Source organism: Grus americana, chromosome 4, assembly GCF_028858705.1.
Source record: "Grus americana isolate bGruAme1 chromosome 4, bGruAme1.mat, whole genome shotgun sequence".
Taxonomy (NCBI): domain Eukaryota; kingdom Metazoa; phylum Chordata; class Aves; order Gruiformes; family Gruidae; genus Grus; species Grus americana.
In genome coordinates, this window is record NC_072855.1 from 81,222,455 (window position 1) to 81,239,398 (window position 16,944).

The 16,944-nt window shown below is 51.0% G+C and overlaps 1 protein-coding gene across 5 annotated transcripts in view; it reads left to right on the forward strand.

Moving 5' to 3' along the window:
• Nucleotides 1–16,944, forward strand: part of SLC4A4 (solute carrier family 4 member 4) — a 217,059-nt gene that overhangs the window by 120,540 nt on the left and 79,575 nt on the right. For 3 of the 5 annotated variants that reach the window (XM_054823524.1, XM_054823525.1, XM_054823523.1), the window contains 3 exons: nt 7,622–7,757; nt 13,587–13,747; nt 16,335–16,514. In XM_054823524.1, the coding sequence (XP_054679499.1) occupies nt 7,622–7,757; nt 13,587–13,747; nt 16,335–16,514 (477 nt within the window). The remainder of the gene's footprint in view (nt 1–7,621; nt 7,758–13,586; nt 13,748–16,334; nt 16,515–16,944) is intronic. The other 2 variants (XM_054823526.1, XM_054823527.1) reach the window with 1 other exon arrangement.

A 16,944-nucleotide genomic window follows, 5' to 3' on the forward strand; every position in this document is an offset into this window, starting at 1 on the left:
TTGACTGATCCTCGAGTCCGAGGGAGGTGCGATGCCAGACAGCATCCCATATCTGTGTGACAGTGGGAAATGTTACAAAGCTCGGAAAAAAAGCCAGGCTTTCTCTAGATGCTGCTTTTTCTTTATTAAAGTCTTTTTTGGCAACTGCTCAGTAATAGCTCCTTAAAAATGTGCTGCTGTAGCAGTTTGACCAACTTGAAGGAAGATGGCTGGCCTCCAGGACTAGTCAAAAAATTCCGTTGTGATCCATATTTTGTAATGAATTGCTTGTTACGTAGTTTACATCATGCCAGGGCTTATAAACAGTTTGGTTTGTTACAGGGCTCAGGCTCCGCTACAGAAGCATGGGCTAGTTGTTTAGTAAAAATAAGCGTCAAAGACATCACTGCCGTTGACGTAATTAAAAATGGCACTCGGCAAATCTAGAAAATTAAAAAAAAAAGAGGAAGAAATTTGCAGTTTTTCTAGCAGTTTGGAAGCTAGTCACTGGTGATGAGCATCTCGCTACTGCATACCCTCGGAGAATTGCGTGGTCCACGTGCGGCCGATTCCGCACCCTTGAAATCAGTGGAACCTTGCACCGATTTGAGCAGGCAGAGACTCGCGTTGTTAATACGTTAAATATTCAGTCTGGCTCAACTTGCTAATCGCGTATCTGTGGGAGGCTATCAATAATGCATTCCGTTTGGAATATGCAGCTGCCTCTGCTCCTGACGTGCTCTATAGATATTACTGTTATTGTCTGCAGCTGGAAAAAGCAGAGCATTTTTGAAGACAGTTACTGACGGTCTCTCTCGAGTGGAACAACGTTGGGAAAAGATCATAATTAGACTGGAGGTATAGCATCCAGCACATTGCACACCTTGTCCACGTGAGCTGTCCGCTACGGGGGAGTTGATTTGAGACACGTTTGGAAGAAGGGTCTTTTTTCTGCCCCTGCATCTCCAAGGAATGCTTCAATAAAATAGCTGTAGACAAAGTTTTTGTACGTGATCTTGGCAGCACTGAAGACAAACGGAGCTGAGAAGCCTCAGCAAATCGTTACATAAAAGCTGCCGTTCTGCTGGCACTTGAGAGAATATGTTATTAGTAAGCATTTGTCTAATACTGAAGAGTTTGTGCAGATCAAAGACTTAATAAATGCCACACGCTGCAGAGGAGCTTACATAGAACGTGTACAATCGTGCAGTACAGTCGTCCAGCAGAAAATGGATTATTCAAGAGGCAGTCAGTGCTGCTCGTTATGTGCTGGGAAGGGTCACGATCAAGGGGTGGGAGATACCTGCTTCAAGATGGATCAGAAAAGTTGAAGCGTTCTCCGCTTTTGCTCCCCGGAGTTGGGAAAGAAACGGCCCGGGATGGGATCTGGGTGAGGTGGTGAGTGTTCCCTGCGGGCTGCCAAGTTCAGCCTGTGGACAAGTCTAATCTGCCTTACAGCCAGCCAGCGCCGAGGGCAGGGTCAACAAGTAATCGTTTTTCTCTATAAGGAAAAAAAAAAATAAGACAAAAAAAGAAATTCTCACGCTTGCTTAGAGCAATTAGCTGGAGAGTTGATCATCCAGAGGTGGGCTCCGCCAGGCCCTGGGAAAGCCCGGTGCGGGGTCGCTCAGCGGCGTTTCCAGGCGCCAGCGTTTCTGTAAGCAGATGCCACGTGCAAAGCTCCGTGCAGTTGACTTCTTCGGTGGCGCTCAAGGATGCTGTCGCTTGATAGAGCGCCTGGGGAATCGGGAAGTCAGTTCTCACCTGGGTTGTTCTGCAGAAATTGGTCTTCGCTAATTTGAGGGTTATCTCTTCCGTGCTGAGAATGACAGTTCTTACCCATAAAGGTACGGGAATAGCACGGGAGTCTACGCGCCGTGCTCTAACAGGGGCAGCGCTCCAGAAACGCTGAACAGGATTGCTCGGAAACTGAGAGCGTGCTTTGCCTTACCCTGTGGCCGTGCCTCGGCGTGTCAGTGAACCGGCGAAGGTGTCCAAGACGATGATTTTTCGTGACTCCTGGTTTTAGGGGTGACTCGGTTTGGGTTAGTCTTTCAAGGAAGCGGGTAAAACTGAGAGCCGAAAAAGCCATCCCTGCTTGCTTTTAGATGGTGCTCCTCAGTCTCATCTCAGCTTCTCACGGTCACATCTTACCCTGCTCTCGATTCAGGAGGTTTCCTCTGCAATTTTTTGCCAAAGTGAGTAACTGAACTAGCTCTCGTCTATGTTAATCAAGCCGGGTAGATGCAGAGCAAGAATCTCACCGTGAAATCAAGATAGCGAGATTTCTGGTCTTACCGGGGTGTGTGATCGGCACCGGTCCGGGTTACTGCTGCTTCTGATGACATCCCTGTTGTGGAAGGGGATCGGGGGACATAGTAAGTGTGCACAGTCTGCCCTGCAGCTGGAAGTTGCACAAAGGGAGTATCAACAGTAAAGCGCGTCGTAATTGGTTTTGTTCTGGTCTCCTGTCCTTCGGAGCAGTTTTTGACTGTCTGTAGTCCGCGGAGCTCGGTGTTTCGCTGTCTGACACGCAAGGCATGAAGCCTCGATAGAGACGGGGTTGTTGCTGTCGGGGGGTTAGACCAGTAAAACCACCTGGTTTGCTGCTCCCCTTGGTAATGCTGACTGGAGCGCGGGGTCTTGGATCAGTCATCCTTGGTAGAAACTTACCCTGACAGCGCCTTCGATCCCGGCTAAAGACGCTCAAACGCTGGGGCTTGGCTAGGCAAGAACGGTCAGGGAAACGAATGGTAGTTGATCCGAGGCGTAAATCATAAGGGAGGCGATGAAACGGCGTAAGGTCTGGTATCGACATTAGCGCGCAACTAAAATTGCTTTGGGTAACGGATTAATTTTGGAAGTGAAGTCAGCTAAACTAGAAAGAAGTCGACTTCAAACTTGATAAAAGCGCGTGGGTGTTTCACCTTACCAGCTCGCTCTGACTTGAGATGGAAGATGGATCTGAACTGAGTTCTGGCTGAGTGAGGGCAGCCCCAGAAGTTAATGGGAGTACGATCTTGGCCTATTTTAACAAGCGTATTTGGAAAGCACGGTTGACAAATAACCTTCCTTGATAATGTTACCACAGGCTCTGAGGAAGGATTTACACCAGGTCTCTTGGGGATTTTGGTAGCTGCCCACGGAGTTCAGAGTAACGCAGAACTTGGTGTAAGACGGTCTCTGTGGCCCGGAATGGAGGAAGCAGTTGACTGAGGGGCAGGTCCCACGGGTATTTAGAAGTGTCGCTGGTAACAGCCAGCTGGGCAAACAGGAGGAGAGCCTGGTTGGTTGCTTGGTTGGCTGGTTGGTTGGAGAAGAGGCAGTTTTTACTTGGACATTGACACAAAAGAGCCCCCTGTCCCCCCAACCCAAGGCAGCCTCGTGCACCCGGAGAGCCGGGCTATGGCCACCTTCCAGCCACGACAAGCGAGGTGCTGCTGAAGCAGGAGGTGACTTCAGGACACGTGCCGATGCCGCAAAGCCCCCCGGCGTTTCCGAGGGCGGCAGGGAGCACCGCCGTGGCGCCGGGCTGTGCGGGAGGGCTCCCCACCGGAGCCAGCAGTCGCAGGAGGGGACCGACGTCGGGCCGGGAAGTTCAGCCGCGGTTGATCGGAGGTTGTCGTGCTAGGATGTGTCTCTCTCTATTTCTGAGCTCCCTGAGCTTTCTCTCTGTTGATGGAGATTGATTTTGCCTTTGGGAACCCGAGGGTATGAATCGTACTCGTAATTGGCCTGAACTGAACTGGGAGAAACCGCTGATGTGTTCATTCTCTAATGCAAGCGATGTATTTTATAAGCCGCCTCACGGACCGCTTGCGGCTGAACGCGGGAAGGAAAGGGGGAAAGGGAGAGGTAAGAGGTGTCGCTTATGGACGGCAATACCCCTGTTGAAATGTTGCGTTGGAGCACTTTACCATCTGCAATTAATACCTTAATTCCTCTCCCATTCAGGGGAAAAATATAATCCTAGCCATCTAAATCTGTGGATTAGCATTTTCTGTGCTACATATGTCTGTTGATCGTCAGGCTGTTTCTTGAATGAGATAGCAAGGAAAATAACATTAACATGACTTAGCGGCGGCGGCGGCCGATCCTGTCGTTAACGGCGCTGGTTCCAGCAGCTCCGAAACTGGACGGATTAGGTAGAAGCGAAGGTGATGGTCAAGGCTGGGCCAGGCTGGCGGGGTTGGTGCTCAAAGGTCGGGCGGGGGGAGGTCCGCAGAGTTCACCCCCCAGGCTAATTGCTCTCCAGTTCTGAAGTCTGACACTCGGCCGCCCGCCCCGCGCTGAGCACACAGTGTTCGCTCCGGAGATTAAGATGAAAATATGTTCTCCTTGCTAAAGAGAGCACATAAACAACCCATAAACGGCCCATTAACCTACCAAATTGCAATAAAGAACATGTGGTAAAGCAAGCCATAGGAGACCTGTGACCCAGCAAATTCCTTAATTGGATTTTGACCCTTATCGCCTGTGCTAAATGCAGCTAATAGGAAATTAGCAAAAACAAAAGGAAGAAGGAGAGAAAGGAGGGGAGATGTATGATGCACGTCCAGGTTTGGTGGGAGCATTTCTCTAATTCCTGATGCCTTTCAGGGAGCAAGACGTCGTGGGTGGTTGTGGAATCGCCGTGTTATGGGACCGAGCGTCAGGGTAACGCTGCCACCTAATAAACCCCCTCCCAAGCGGCTGAAAAGAGACACCGTTCCCGTCGGCTGCAGCCTGTGCCTCCGGCAGCCCTGGCAGCTCTGCAGTCGCTTCCCTTACAGGCTGCTCCACGCACCAGCCGCTCGCTCTGCTCCACGTCGCTTTTCGAAGCGATGGGATGTCCCGAAACCCGGACGGGTGTGCTGTGCAGGGGCCGCGTGTCCGTGTTCACGGCCGGAGCACTACTGCAATGGAAGTAAAAAAAATGCCGTTGTGTTATGAACAATCCACAGGTGTAGTGGTATTTAAAGGCCTTAGGGGACTCCTCGGCCTCTGAACAGGTATTTTTTCCCCTGTGTGCACCCCGGGAGAGATCTGTGCCCTGCGGCACGCGCGAGAGATGGCACCCTGCCTCCCGATGCTCGGGTGCGTCGGCTTCAGCGCAAGGTCCTGGCACCACTGGTCGGCTGGGGCTGACTCTATCAAGATGAGCTCAAGTGTTAATTGCATTTTTAGAATAGGGTAATCTTAATTATTTATCCTAATGTTTGTTTTAAATGTGGTTTAGATGCAGATTTTTGGTCCAAATTGCTTTTATAATTGCAAGGACAATTCTCGTGCGTAAGGTTATGTGTTTGCAGACATATTTTGGAACCGTTCTGCGAAGCGCGTCTGTTACATCCAAGTCAAATGATCACATACGCGTTGTGCACCTCACAGATTCTGAGAAATATATCGGAGAAAAAAGATAAATCCTGTAGGAGCTAGCGGTTATGTAAGAGTGCTAATTACCAGGAGGGTTTTTGGTATTTTTCTATAACTAAATGTCTGTAAATCCAGCTTAGCAATATTTTTCTCTCCCGTTGGGAGCATATCGAAGGAAGGCTTTTGGTTTTGGTGTCTTTTGGTGGGAAGCGATGGATTTTCGCAAAGGAAGGACTGATGGGAAATGCCAACGCCTTTGCGTAGCCAGTCTGGGAATTTTACTGAGCGATGGGCAGCGTGCGGCTCGCGCGGCGTAGCGACAGGGGCACGGAGCAGTTGGTCTGCGTTGGAAGGCTGCTGCGCACGAGTCCCGAGGCCGTGGTGGCGAAGGGAGCTGGGGTTATGAAACGATGAGCGTGGGACAGGAGCGGTGACACCAGGGTGTACGTGCAGTTAATTATTTGCGTTGGGGATTGGCAGGGGCTGCACTACGGCGCCGCAGAGAAGAGCGGTAGGGGCCACGTCTCCGGGAGGTGCAAATGGTGGGGGGTAGGAGATGGGGATTTCTGGAAACAGGTTTGCGGTGCCTCGGTGGGATGCACCTCTGGAGGCACCACGGCAGCGATGGAGAACACAGATGGATGCACGCAGCTGGCAGGTAGAGGGGCTGAACCGCTATGCTGCGTGCCAAGGGACGGTCAGGGCCGTCACAGATTTCCTTCCTGGGATCGTGCTTCTGTGATGGAAGGCGATGGTGCCGAGGACTTCGTGGCAGGAGAAAGGAGGAGCGTTGTGAGTGTCCCGGCTCCTCTTGGAGCGAGAGAAGGGAATCGCTTTCCAGCCCTTTTAGCAGGACACGCAATACTCCAAAGACCTCTTCAGAGGTTGCAGTCTCTGCTGCTGGGTTGGGATGTTCAAGAAGGGACACGTGGCTCCTCTACAAAGCCAAAAGACTGGTAGGTGCCAAGGGTGCCCGGCACCCTGAGCTCTGCGCACCGTCCTGGCCCGGCGCTGCAGGGCTTTCCAGACGTGTGTGGTTATCCCTCGTACCTGCATGTGCATCAGTCTTTGCTGAGTGCTGTAAGAAGAAAACTATGAATGTTTCTTGTTGGGGGGGGGGAAGGCAGGAAAGGGCATGTTGCTTTCTGGTTCCTTTTTCCCACTACAAATTGAGACTTTGTTTACCCTGGAAAAATCAGTGGCGATTGGACGCCTGGTGTAATTAATTATTTTGCAACAGACAGACAGCTGATCTTTTGAAAAGAAAGGAGTTTTTAGCAGAACTGTTCAAAGTTCATAGTCTGCTGTTTAACTCTCGTGCTAATAAACATTCAGCAGAAAGGATGTCTGTCTGAAAATTTCACGTGATGGCACCTGCGTTTTAAGGTGCTAGGATCAGAACAAGCCCGCAGACCCCACGAAGCCCTCCAGCAAGGTGACTCTTGTGGCATGAGCTCCATGCCTGTGGGAGATGCCCTTAGGTCTTGGGACGTGGCCAGCGATGTTCTTGGGTTTTAACTTTGAATCGCCCGTGTTTCTTAACCAGGAAGGGGTTTCTGCTAATTTTTCTGGAGCTCATAATAACGCCGACGAACGTTGCTTGCGCTAGCAAAAGAGCGTGCGCTGAACCTAGTTTCTTTTGCGTAAACGGGCAGTCCTTTCCCAATGGGAGCAGCTGTTTTTTCTCCGTGCATTGGTGCCTGACTAAATGCGTTGGGTCGCATTCTTCACGTATAGATGAGACAACCTTTCTGTTAAATATTCCTGTGTTTTCCAGCAGCAGGTCCGGGGAGGTTACAGCCCGCCTCGCAGGCCAGTGGGAGGGGAGAGCCAGCTATGGGATGCAGTCACAGCAAGCCCCAAAATAGTTTGGCTGAAACTGGTTTGACGTCATATAAAAAAGGGGGCGAAGGATCTCAGCTGATCAGAGTACGAAAGGTCCTTGGGCACGCACCATAGAGCATATTGGTTTTGAGCTCGATAGCGCTTTTTTTTACAAGGGCTGCAAATTGCTGTAACATAGTTAAGGACTGTAGGAAGAGGCAAGTTTTCCTGAACTTTACTCCCAGCCTGAACTTTTAAGAAGTTAAGTGAGAGGCAAGGAAGGGGAGAGAGGGAGACGCACGGACCCTCGCTCACGCCCCTCCGTCCGCAGCGACTAGGATGTCAAATGGAAAAGACAGCCTGGAGAAACAGCTGAATGGCTTTGGGGAGAAGGGGAAGGAGAGGAGCCGCACGTCCCTGGTCATCTCGCAGGCCGTTAACCGCAGTATTTTCACCTCTGCAGTCTCCCCCGCTGCCGAACGCATCCGCTTCATCCTCGGAGAGGAAGATGACAGCCCGGCGCCCCCGCAGCTCTTCACGGAGCTGGATGAACTTCTGGCCGTCGACGGACAAGAGATGGAATGGAAGGAGACCGCGAGGTGGGTTGGTTTTCCTTTTCCCCGAAAGGGAAGGGCAGCCGCACAGCCCCCCCATGGGAAATTCCTCATTAACGTTGAGTTGGGGCGATAGCTGTGCTACGGGGTCGCTGGGGGGATCCGCAGGAAGGAGCCCGTATAGTGCAAATTACATTTCTTTGATGAACGGGAGAATTTGAGGATTTAAGTATTCCTTTAAAACAAAAACTAGGGAAAAACAGAGTGCCAGATCGATTTGAATGGTTTGCCACCGGCGAACCAGCAGACGTATGGGCGCATTAGCGCCTTGCAGAGAATGACGGTGTCTCGGCCAGGGCTGTCAGAAGTCGGTGCCTGAGGAAAGCTCCTGCGGGTACGTCAAAACGACCTCAGTTCTGCTGCCCAAAAGGAGATTTGAGCCTGACCCCACCGCACACCACAAACTGGGAGATTTTGACTGTGCCCCTCTGCTAACGAGTTACTGATGAAATTCCTTTTAAATAGGCAAAAAAACCCAAAGGTTTTTTTATTCTTTTGAGGAAATTATTCAAGGTGTGTGTTAAGTGCTGGATTGGGTTCCCCGCTTGGAGTTTCTGGGTTAGGTTCTCTGCCTGTTTCTTTGATGCCGCTGTTGGTCTGGTTAAAAAGCCATGCCAAACCCACGGCCAAAAAACCTGGCATGTTTTTTTTGATCTGGTTGACACAAGTTACCTATAGTTTATTTGTGAACACCGCTGAAAGAGCCACTGGATTGGATTTGTGATCTGAAGGCTGCTGTTTAGCCTCTAGCCTTAGAAAGTTTTGATATTTAAGTTTTTTTAATACAGAAAAATATTTTATTGGATTTGCCTTAAAAAATAACCCCCTAATTGCATTCTCGTTGCTGTGAAGCCTGATATGTCCCACTAGAAAGAGGTGCTCCCCCAGCCGGGGAGCGGTCCGGGGCTCTGCCTTCCCTGTTCCCGCTCCCCCTCGCTTACCTCGGGGCTTCTCCTTTTCCTTTACTGTGGCTGGGCTAAGCTCTTTCCCCACCTTCAGTGTTAAGGGCACCTACTGTGTTCCTAGTTAGCCCGTCTTGTTTGGTTACCTTAATCTTCTTTACTTGCGATTTAATGAACCGCTCCACCACCTACCCCTTTACCCCCTTATCTTTCTTTATTTTTACTTCTCGGTCACTTGGAGAACCTCTTTAAAGACTTTTCACCTTTTACTCTTTAACTCCTTACTTGTGGGTCATCCTTTTCTCCCTTTATTGCTTTTCTTCCCTCTCATCATTAGTTCAGTACTTGCATTTTGTCATCTGTACCGCCCACCTCTGCCTTTCCTCTGTCCGTGCGTAGGTCTTTGGGAAGGGGTTTTCAGGACAGTTTCCTAAAGCTTTTTCACGATTCTCACCTTAGCGTGGTATTTCTTATCGAGCGGGCTCTTCGATCTCTGCTTTATAGCACGAATATTGGGAAGCTCTGTTTTCCTGAAGTCCAGAAATGTCAGCCGTCAGAAGAAGACGCCCTGTGTCCTGCCTGAGCGCCCTGCTCTTGGGTGAGGGACGGCTGGCAGGAGCCCTCCGCTCTCACCGTCAGAGGACCGTGCGGCGGGGTCTGCCTCCGCTCGTCGTACTGTCCGGCGGCTGTAGGGAAAAAGGGAGGTTGTCGTCTTCTCAGGCAAATGATTTCTGGGTTTATGTGCTTTCACGCGTCTTTGGTGGAAGTGCTGGATGGAGCTGCGTTTATGGCGCTCTCTCTTTAAAGATGCACGGGTACGTTGCAAGCTTTAAGCACCCCGTTGGTGCTGTGCAATTCCTAAACTTGGCCCGACCTCCTGCCTTGCGCGCTATTTTGTCGATAGCGATCTTGCATAGCGTATGGTTATTCGGGATTGGTCAGGATCTTCCCAAAATGACTTCATCTTGTACAGGAAAACCTGCCGCGAGCTACGGAGCGGCTCCTGCTGCGGGAGGTACCGGCTAGAGCTGGCCAGCTCTGTGCTGCCGCGGGCGGAGGAGCTGCCGGCTCTGCAGGGCTCAGACTTGAAAGAGCGTGGAAGCTGTCAGGAAAGTGTTTGTAGCGGAAGGGTTTAGCAAATTATACCGTCCCTTCCGGAGCTGTTCTGGTCATCGGAAAAAGAACTGGTACGTCTCACGGAAAATTTCTAGCAAGAACCTTAAAGGTGCTGATTAAAAGATGTTTCTGGAAGGGGACCTTCAGTTGCCCGTCCCGGGTCTTGGTTCATGTGAGTTGAGGTGCCTGTTGCAACCCCGGTATAAACGGGCGATAGCTGTCCCCCTGCAGAAGGTGACGTTTCTGACAGGAGGTGAGATCAGCCCCTGACCAGGGCTCGACGTCGTATCCCTTAGCGCGGTCCTCTTCCCCGTTAGCACGTCATGGTGTCGGGCCATGGCTCGCGATAAAGGGCCGTTTTGGCACAATGTCCTCAGCGTACCCGGGGTTGCACCACAAAGCCCGGTCGGTGCGTTAGGAAGAGAGCAGTAAAAGGGAAGGTTTATTGCTGTTAAAAGGTAACCTGAAGATTTGGGTCGCTGGGTGCTCCTCGTTCCTTTTGTTGGCGCTCGTAATCGATTTACCTGGTGCGGGTGGACGAGTTCTTGCTCTAACGCGTGGGCGCTGCAGGATACAGAGCCAGCTAGGAAGGGCAAGAGGCTGAAGCTGTGGAGGCCACCAGTGTATTCTGAGGCTCAGTACGGTACATCGGGGGACCGAGACGCGTCCACCGTAGTGCGGGGGTTGTCATTCTACAAGGCGGGGAGATGGTGGAAAGATCACGAGATGACAGGGAAAAGGAAGGAAAGGAGCATGGGATGGCGGACGGGGGGTTTGAATCTGCTGTTATGGGGGGGGGGGGTTCTGTCGTATAAGCTCCGTCAGGCAGCACATCCATATCCTTCACCCTTTCACACGTGATAATATTAACGCACGTTTTACGCGATGCTTTTTGAAGCTCTAAAAATAAAAAAAAAAAGATGGCTCCTGCCTGTGGGTGAGCAGGGATACCGGCTCTCTTCACGGTACGCGCACGCTGACCGCGCCGTCGGCTCCCGGACACGCGTGTGAAGCGCGGGGTGTTACTCCGGCGGCAACCAAGTGCGCCGGGGCAGGTTTTTCTGGCAAGCGTCAGCCCTTCGGAGCCAGCGATGCCGATAGGTACCTGAGTTCAGCGGTTCCCAGTGCCGGGAGAACCTCGCCGCAGCCGCCAGCGTCGTTTCCAGGGCCCAAGAGGCGTAACGGCCCGCGGGTGGTTATGTCATACCTTGCCGCTTCTCTGACGCGCTCACGGGAACGTTTACTAGCTGTTGCAGGTGAAGTGCAGCCGGCAGTCGGGAAGATTACGTAGATGTCAAGAGCAGAGCGGGATGGAGATGAGGGAGGCAGTCTGATGGTCTGTTTTCTCAGACAGCCGAGATAATCTGTTGCCTTGCCCGCGAGGTTGGGGCTGGGCTGCACGCAGCGTTGCTTTCGGCGCTCGGGACCCTCCCCTGAGAGCGGCCCGATTCCGCATTCACGCGATAGGAACCGTCAGCCCTCCGGCCGTCCCTTCTGCCCCCTCCGCTGCCCTCCACCCTGCAAGTCCAGCACTTATTTTTCTGCCCTTGCAGCTTTCTCGTTGTGAGAGACCTGTTCTGCAGAAGCAGATTTTTAAAAAAACGAAACGAAACCAAAGGCGGCGGCATGGGTTAAAGGCATGGAAAGCCACGCAGAGAGCTTTGCTTAACTACCTACCGGCGTTGGTTTGCGTAGGAGGTGGTGGGCTTCAGAGGGGACGGAGGAGCCCAGAGCTGCTTCGGGGCGCTTGGAACGCGCCTCGCTGCCGGCGAATCCCCATTGAAAGGGACGGCCTGAACGCTCCCCAGGGAAAGAGTTATTCCAGGGACTGGGCTCTGCAGCTTGGCCACAGTTCAAACAGGTTTGCAAGTTAATATTTGTTTTATTGTGTTTATATTGTGGGTTATAGTGAGAAAAGTAAACAGAGAGCAAATATTGATAGTGGTGAATAATGCGCTTTCACTGAGAAGACAAACACGTGGTGATTCGCGGCCGTTAGGCTGCTGCAGGGTAAACTGCATCTCGGGCACACGCCATCTGCATCCTTCCAGCTTCACGGATCGGCGCCTGCCCGAGTCCCGCAGGTGTCCTAGGAAATACCTTGTGAACTAGACAGAACCTTATTAACTTGAGATCAAATTCAGGCTTTTAGCTTGGGCTAAGAAAGCAGCTGCTTAAAAAAGAAAAAAAGTCTCAAAAAGAGGTTATTTGCAATTGAAAAGCATAATGGATTAATCCTCAAGTAATACATTTTTCAGGATTAAATATAATTTCTCTTGGTGTTAATAATGTTCTTTTGAACCAATTTATGAACTTCCTTACCTTTACATGTGTGGGGTTTTGTCTTAATAATCCCCTTTTATTAGTCACTGGAATTTTCATTTTCCACACATACTCAAATAGCATCTCAAGGCAGGACTGAAAAGCACTTCTGCTTTGCCATTAGATGCTCCTAAAACACCTTCCTGGTCCTGCACTCCGAGCTTGTAGCAAAGCCATCGCTGGGTGCTGCAGTAAAGGAAAAAGGCCCTTGGCCTTCCTTTCCTTTTTCCTTTTTCCTTTTTCCTTTTTCCTTTTTCCTTTTTCCTTTTTCCTTTTTCCTTTTTCCTTTTTCCTTTTTCCTTTTTCCTTTTTCCTTTTTCCTTTTTCCTTTTTCCTTTTTCCTTTTTCCTTTTTCCTTTTTCCTTTTTCCTTTTTCCTTTTTCCTTTTTCCTTTTCCCGGTGCAGGGAAGTCAGGAGCCGGGGGAAATCTCCTCGAGCCCGCGCAAGGAGCGGTTTGCTCCGTCCCGGGCTGCCCACGCGTGCAGACCCCTGGCTGGGCGCAGCGGAGCCAAGGGCAGGTCAAGGCTGGAGGTGGAGGTGGAACCTCCCGCTCCCCCCCGTTAGGACGAGGGTTTAGAGGTGTGAAGAGTATTTTGCACGGAACGGGATTTAACCTTTGCGCTAATCTTCAACTAGAGGTGAGCTTTCTGTGGGTTTTGAGACCTGCTCTGTTAAATCATTAAACAGCGGCTCGAGAGCGGAGGGAAAGAACGAGCCCCTTAATTGGCGCCTTTTCCTTTGGTGGCTCACTTGTGCCGAGCACATCTTTGGATCTGCTTGGGATGCGCTCCTCTCCTCCACCCTTCGCCTCACGCCCGCCCGTGGGTACGGGCGCTATCATCCCGTGCTGCTGAGCTTTGGCGGTGGCTGAAGTGTTCGGATTGTGTTGTCTGGATGCGAATACTTGAACATGAGTCGTCTCATTTCCAGAAACGCTGATTGTTGGTTTTCCCCCCATCCGTTTTGTGGAGCTGTGGTGCCCAGCCCTCCTCACTGGAGGGAACTGCAGCGTGAATGCGGTTACCGGACCTTGTCTCCATTGGGTCTGGCGAAGCGTGGGTCGAGGCGTGGTGGTTGGTGTGACGCAGCGTCGGGTCAGGGACCGGCTGTGCAAGCTGGGGAGGGAGCGACGGGCTGCTGAACCCGCCTGGGTACCCTTGGCCTGGAGCAAACGCCAGCTAAAGGGTGTTAGTTCAAGTCTTGGGGAAGGCTAGTGGAGATAACGGGTTTTATCTCATGTTCGCAATAGTTTGCGAGCGGGCGGAGCGTTATCGCCGCTCAGCTGACGCAAACCAATTCATTAAGCCTTTGCAACTTGGTCACGGATCTGTGGGCCCGGAGATGCGTGGGAAAACGCGTGTGCTTGAACTTGTCGGTACGCCGTGACGGTTCAACTGTCTCCCTTCTTCCAGGGACGCGTGTCTGCAAGGAGCCGAGGGCTTTAACGCGGTCTCGTTGCTCTGCTCTCTCGTAGGTGGATCAAGTTTGAGGAGAAGGTAGAACAAGGTGGGGAGCGATGGAGCAAACCTCACGTGGCCACCTTGTCCCTGCACAGCTTGTTTGAGCTGCGGACGTGTATCGAGAAGGGCTCGATAATGCTGGATATGGAGGCCTCTTCTCTCCCGCAGGTGGTGGGTAAGTAAAGCTGCCTCGGCTCTTCCCTGCGAGTTGTTACTAACCCTCGTGATGGCTCCACTGATGGGTTTAATGAAACAGCACTGCTTTTTCAATAAAAGAGGAAAATAAAGAAGGAATCCTCCAAGGAATTACAGGGAAAACTAGAAAGCACATGGAGAAGGATAACAGATAAAGGAAAGGAGTTCTTCTCAATTGGGGTGCAAGAGTAAAAGACTCGACTTTGGCGGTAATTAGTGCTTGCCTTGGACCGGCTTTTGGTGATTACGTGGAGACATTTGGATCCTGCAGTACGTGTGCTCCGATGTCGCTGCGTGTGCGTGAGAGGAGTAGCGTGTGTTCGCTGCCAGAAAGGTGACCTGCCGAAGGGCGGCTCCCTCGGTTCACGCGCCGCTTGGTGCGGGACGCCGGCCCGCGTGCCAGACCGTGGGCTGCTTTCGGACGAGGCCCCCGACGGCAGCCAGGCTCTGTTTGGGATGGGGGGCTCCCCTCCAGCAAAGGGGGTGAAGAGCAGCCGCGGTACCAGCTGCTGCTTCACTCCGCTCAATGGGATGGCAATTCTTCCGCGGTCAAAATAGCCGTGCCCTGGCATGACGCTCAGTGACATTGCTGAGAGCTATGCCGTGTTCCCGGTGACGTCTGAGAAAACATGCGAAAATAAATTCTCCAAGTGAGCCATCCGGTGGAGGTACATCTAACCAAAGCTCTGAGCGCAGGAGCCGTTGTGTCAAGAGGTGTAGAAGAGCAAAATGAAATAAAGAAAATAAAACTCAGAGCTTTGAATTAGAATTTCAGGAAGCAGGCTCAAAATTGTCCTGGCAGAAAATTATCCAGTATCAGGTGTTGCACGAGTTTGTGAGACTCAGAATTACAAAAGCTACCTGTGATGTTATCTACAGAGTTTTGAGCTTAGTTTTGTAGGTGCTAATGGTGGCATTTATCTTTATTTTTGTGTCTGTGTATCCAAACGCACAGCTTGGCAAAGTTTAAAAAAAAAAACAAAAAAACAACCTTCTGAAGTTTTATGCTGAAGCTGAACGTGCTTCAGAAGATAGCAGCTGATGTCAGTGGTCCAAAACTTTAGCCCTCCAACATTAAACTTCCTTTTGAAGTCACTTTGAGTCTAATTCCTGGGCGATTAAATCACAAATCAGTGTCTGCTGTTGCCGTAACGCTGTCCCGAGTGGGGTATTTTTGGTGGTCCAGATCCATAATCAGATAGGTAAGGATGTCCAAGAAGCCCGCAGACTTGGTTTCCAGAACTATTTCATCACGATCATTGGGTTGGTGTCTAGGAGCAACATGCAGAAAGGAAAAATTCCCAGAGCTCCCTTTGTTGATTTGTGTTATGTCAGAAGCATGGAAGGGAAGGAATACTTGCCAGATGGAGAAGCGTAAACTCGGTGAAGAAAGACATGATGTTCTGAAGGAAGCATTCCAAAAGTCACAACAAAACCTAGGAACAACAAAAGCTTACAGGAAAAACGGCACGTTACAAAAATAAACCTGTTGCCAAATGTTTTGTGTAACCGTACCTGCACGTGTGTAATCATCCTTTCCTGAGCTTGGGTGGAAGAGCTGGGCTTTTTTCCCTAGTGATCTGAAGAGGCGTTAATTCTTGGGCAGCGTATCGAGCATGACTTTCTGACTCACCGAGTTAGCAAATGTGACGCACGTTCTGCCTCCCCTTTCCCATAACTTTTATTATTAGCACAAATAAAAGTTACTGGTAGACAAATAAGAGCTGCCACTTTCCCCTGGGGGACAGCACGTTAGCTGAAGTAATCAAGGAAACAATTTGATGTGAGATTTAACGCACAATAGAAATTCTTTATAAATCTGGCTACCTTTTTTTCCTGTCTCCTCTGGGGTAGGGGAGCAGGGAATCGATGGCAAGCGAGCAGTCTTTGCAGTGGCCCGGGAGCCGTTCTCCTGGCCACTCGGTTCGAGGCAAAGCCACGTAATCCGTCCTGTGACAATTGGAGCAAGTTCTGCCTTTTGTAGTTGCCGTCACTTTACTTCAGTTCTGAGAGCGAGTGATTTAATTAGTTACTCATCCCCAGGACTTTTTTTTCTGTCATTAGATAAGGTTTTATTGGGGGCCTGCGAGGTGAACTCAGGCCTCGTCGAATCCGATAGAAGTTTTACCGGGTTATTTTTGGGAGCGTACTGGAACTTGCAAAGTAGTTGTAGCTTCCTCGCAAAACCGCAGGGTCAGAGCGGGTTCCCTTTCTCAACTAAGAACCATCTTATCCTGGCTACGGTTGGGTTGAAATAGGCTCAGTGGCGCGTATGAAAGTTACAGAAGGGAGTCTCGGTGCGATAGGTACGTGTCGGGGGCCGATGGGTTTTGCTGGATGGAAAAGTCCTTGTGCTCCATTTCCAAAGACACGTCCAAGAGAGATTCCCACTGAAAATAAAATGGTGAAATCTGGTGGTGGTTTTGAGAGGGGAAGGAAAGCCTTCAAAAAGGTGGGGTAGAAACGATCCGTGTCTCTCCCCCTGCCCTCCCTTGACGCGGCCGAGTGTTGTGCTTTGTGATTAATCGTCTTCTCCTCTCTCTCGCCCCTTTCTCTGCGTGTGACAGAAATGATCGTTGACAATCAGATCGAGACGGGGCTTTTGAAATCGGAACTGAAGGACAAAGTCACCTACACGCTGCTCAGGAAGCACCGGCACCAGACCAAGAAATCCAACCTGCGCTCTCTGGCCGACATTGGAAAGACCGTCTCCAGTGCAAGTAGGATGTTTACCAACCCCGATAACGGTAATGCAGAGGCTAACTGGCTATAGCCTTCCCTTTTAAAGCAACCCACCAAACCTGCCCGCCAAAAACTAACTGCGTTGCCTTGACAATGCTTTTCTAACCCACGATTAGCGTAGCGAGACCCGTACTGATAGCACGTCAGTGGTGGGCTCTGAAGGCTGCTTTGGCCGTGGCACATCGCTCTAACCGTATCTTCACTGGACGGAGCGGGAGAGGAGGGGAGGTGGCAGGCAGGCGCAGGGACGGGCGGAGGGACGCTCTCGCAGCTGGCGTGTAGGAGATGACGGAGGGACAACGATAGCAAAGAGAGATTTACAAAAAACTCCAACCGCGCCTGAACCTAAGAGGCCGATCGTCCGAAATGTTTGGGCAGAGACGAAGCTCTCGTTGCGCGTTCAATTTCTGTAACAGATGGTGTCGATGGCACTCA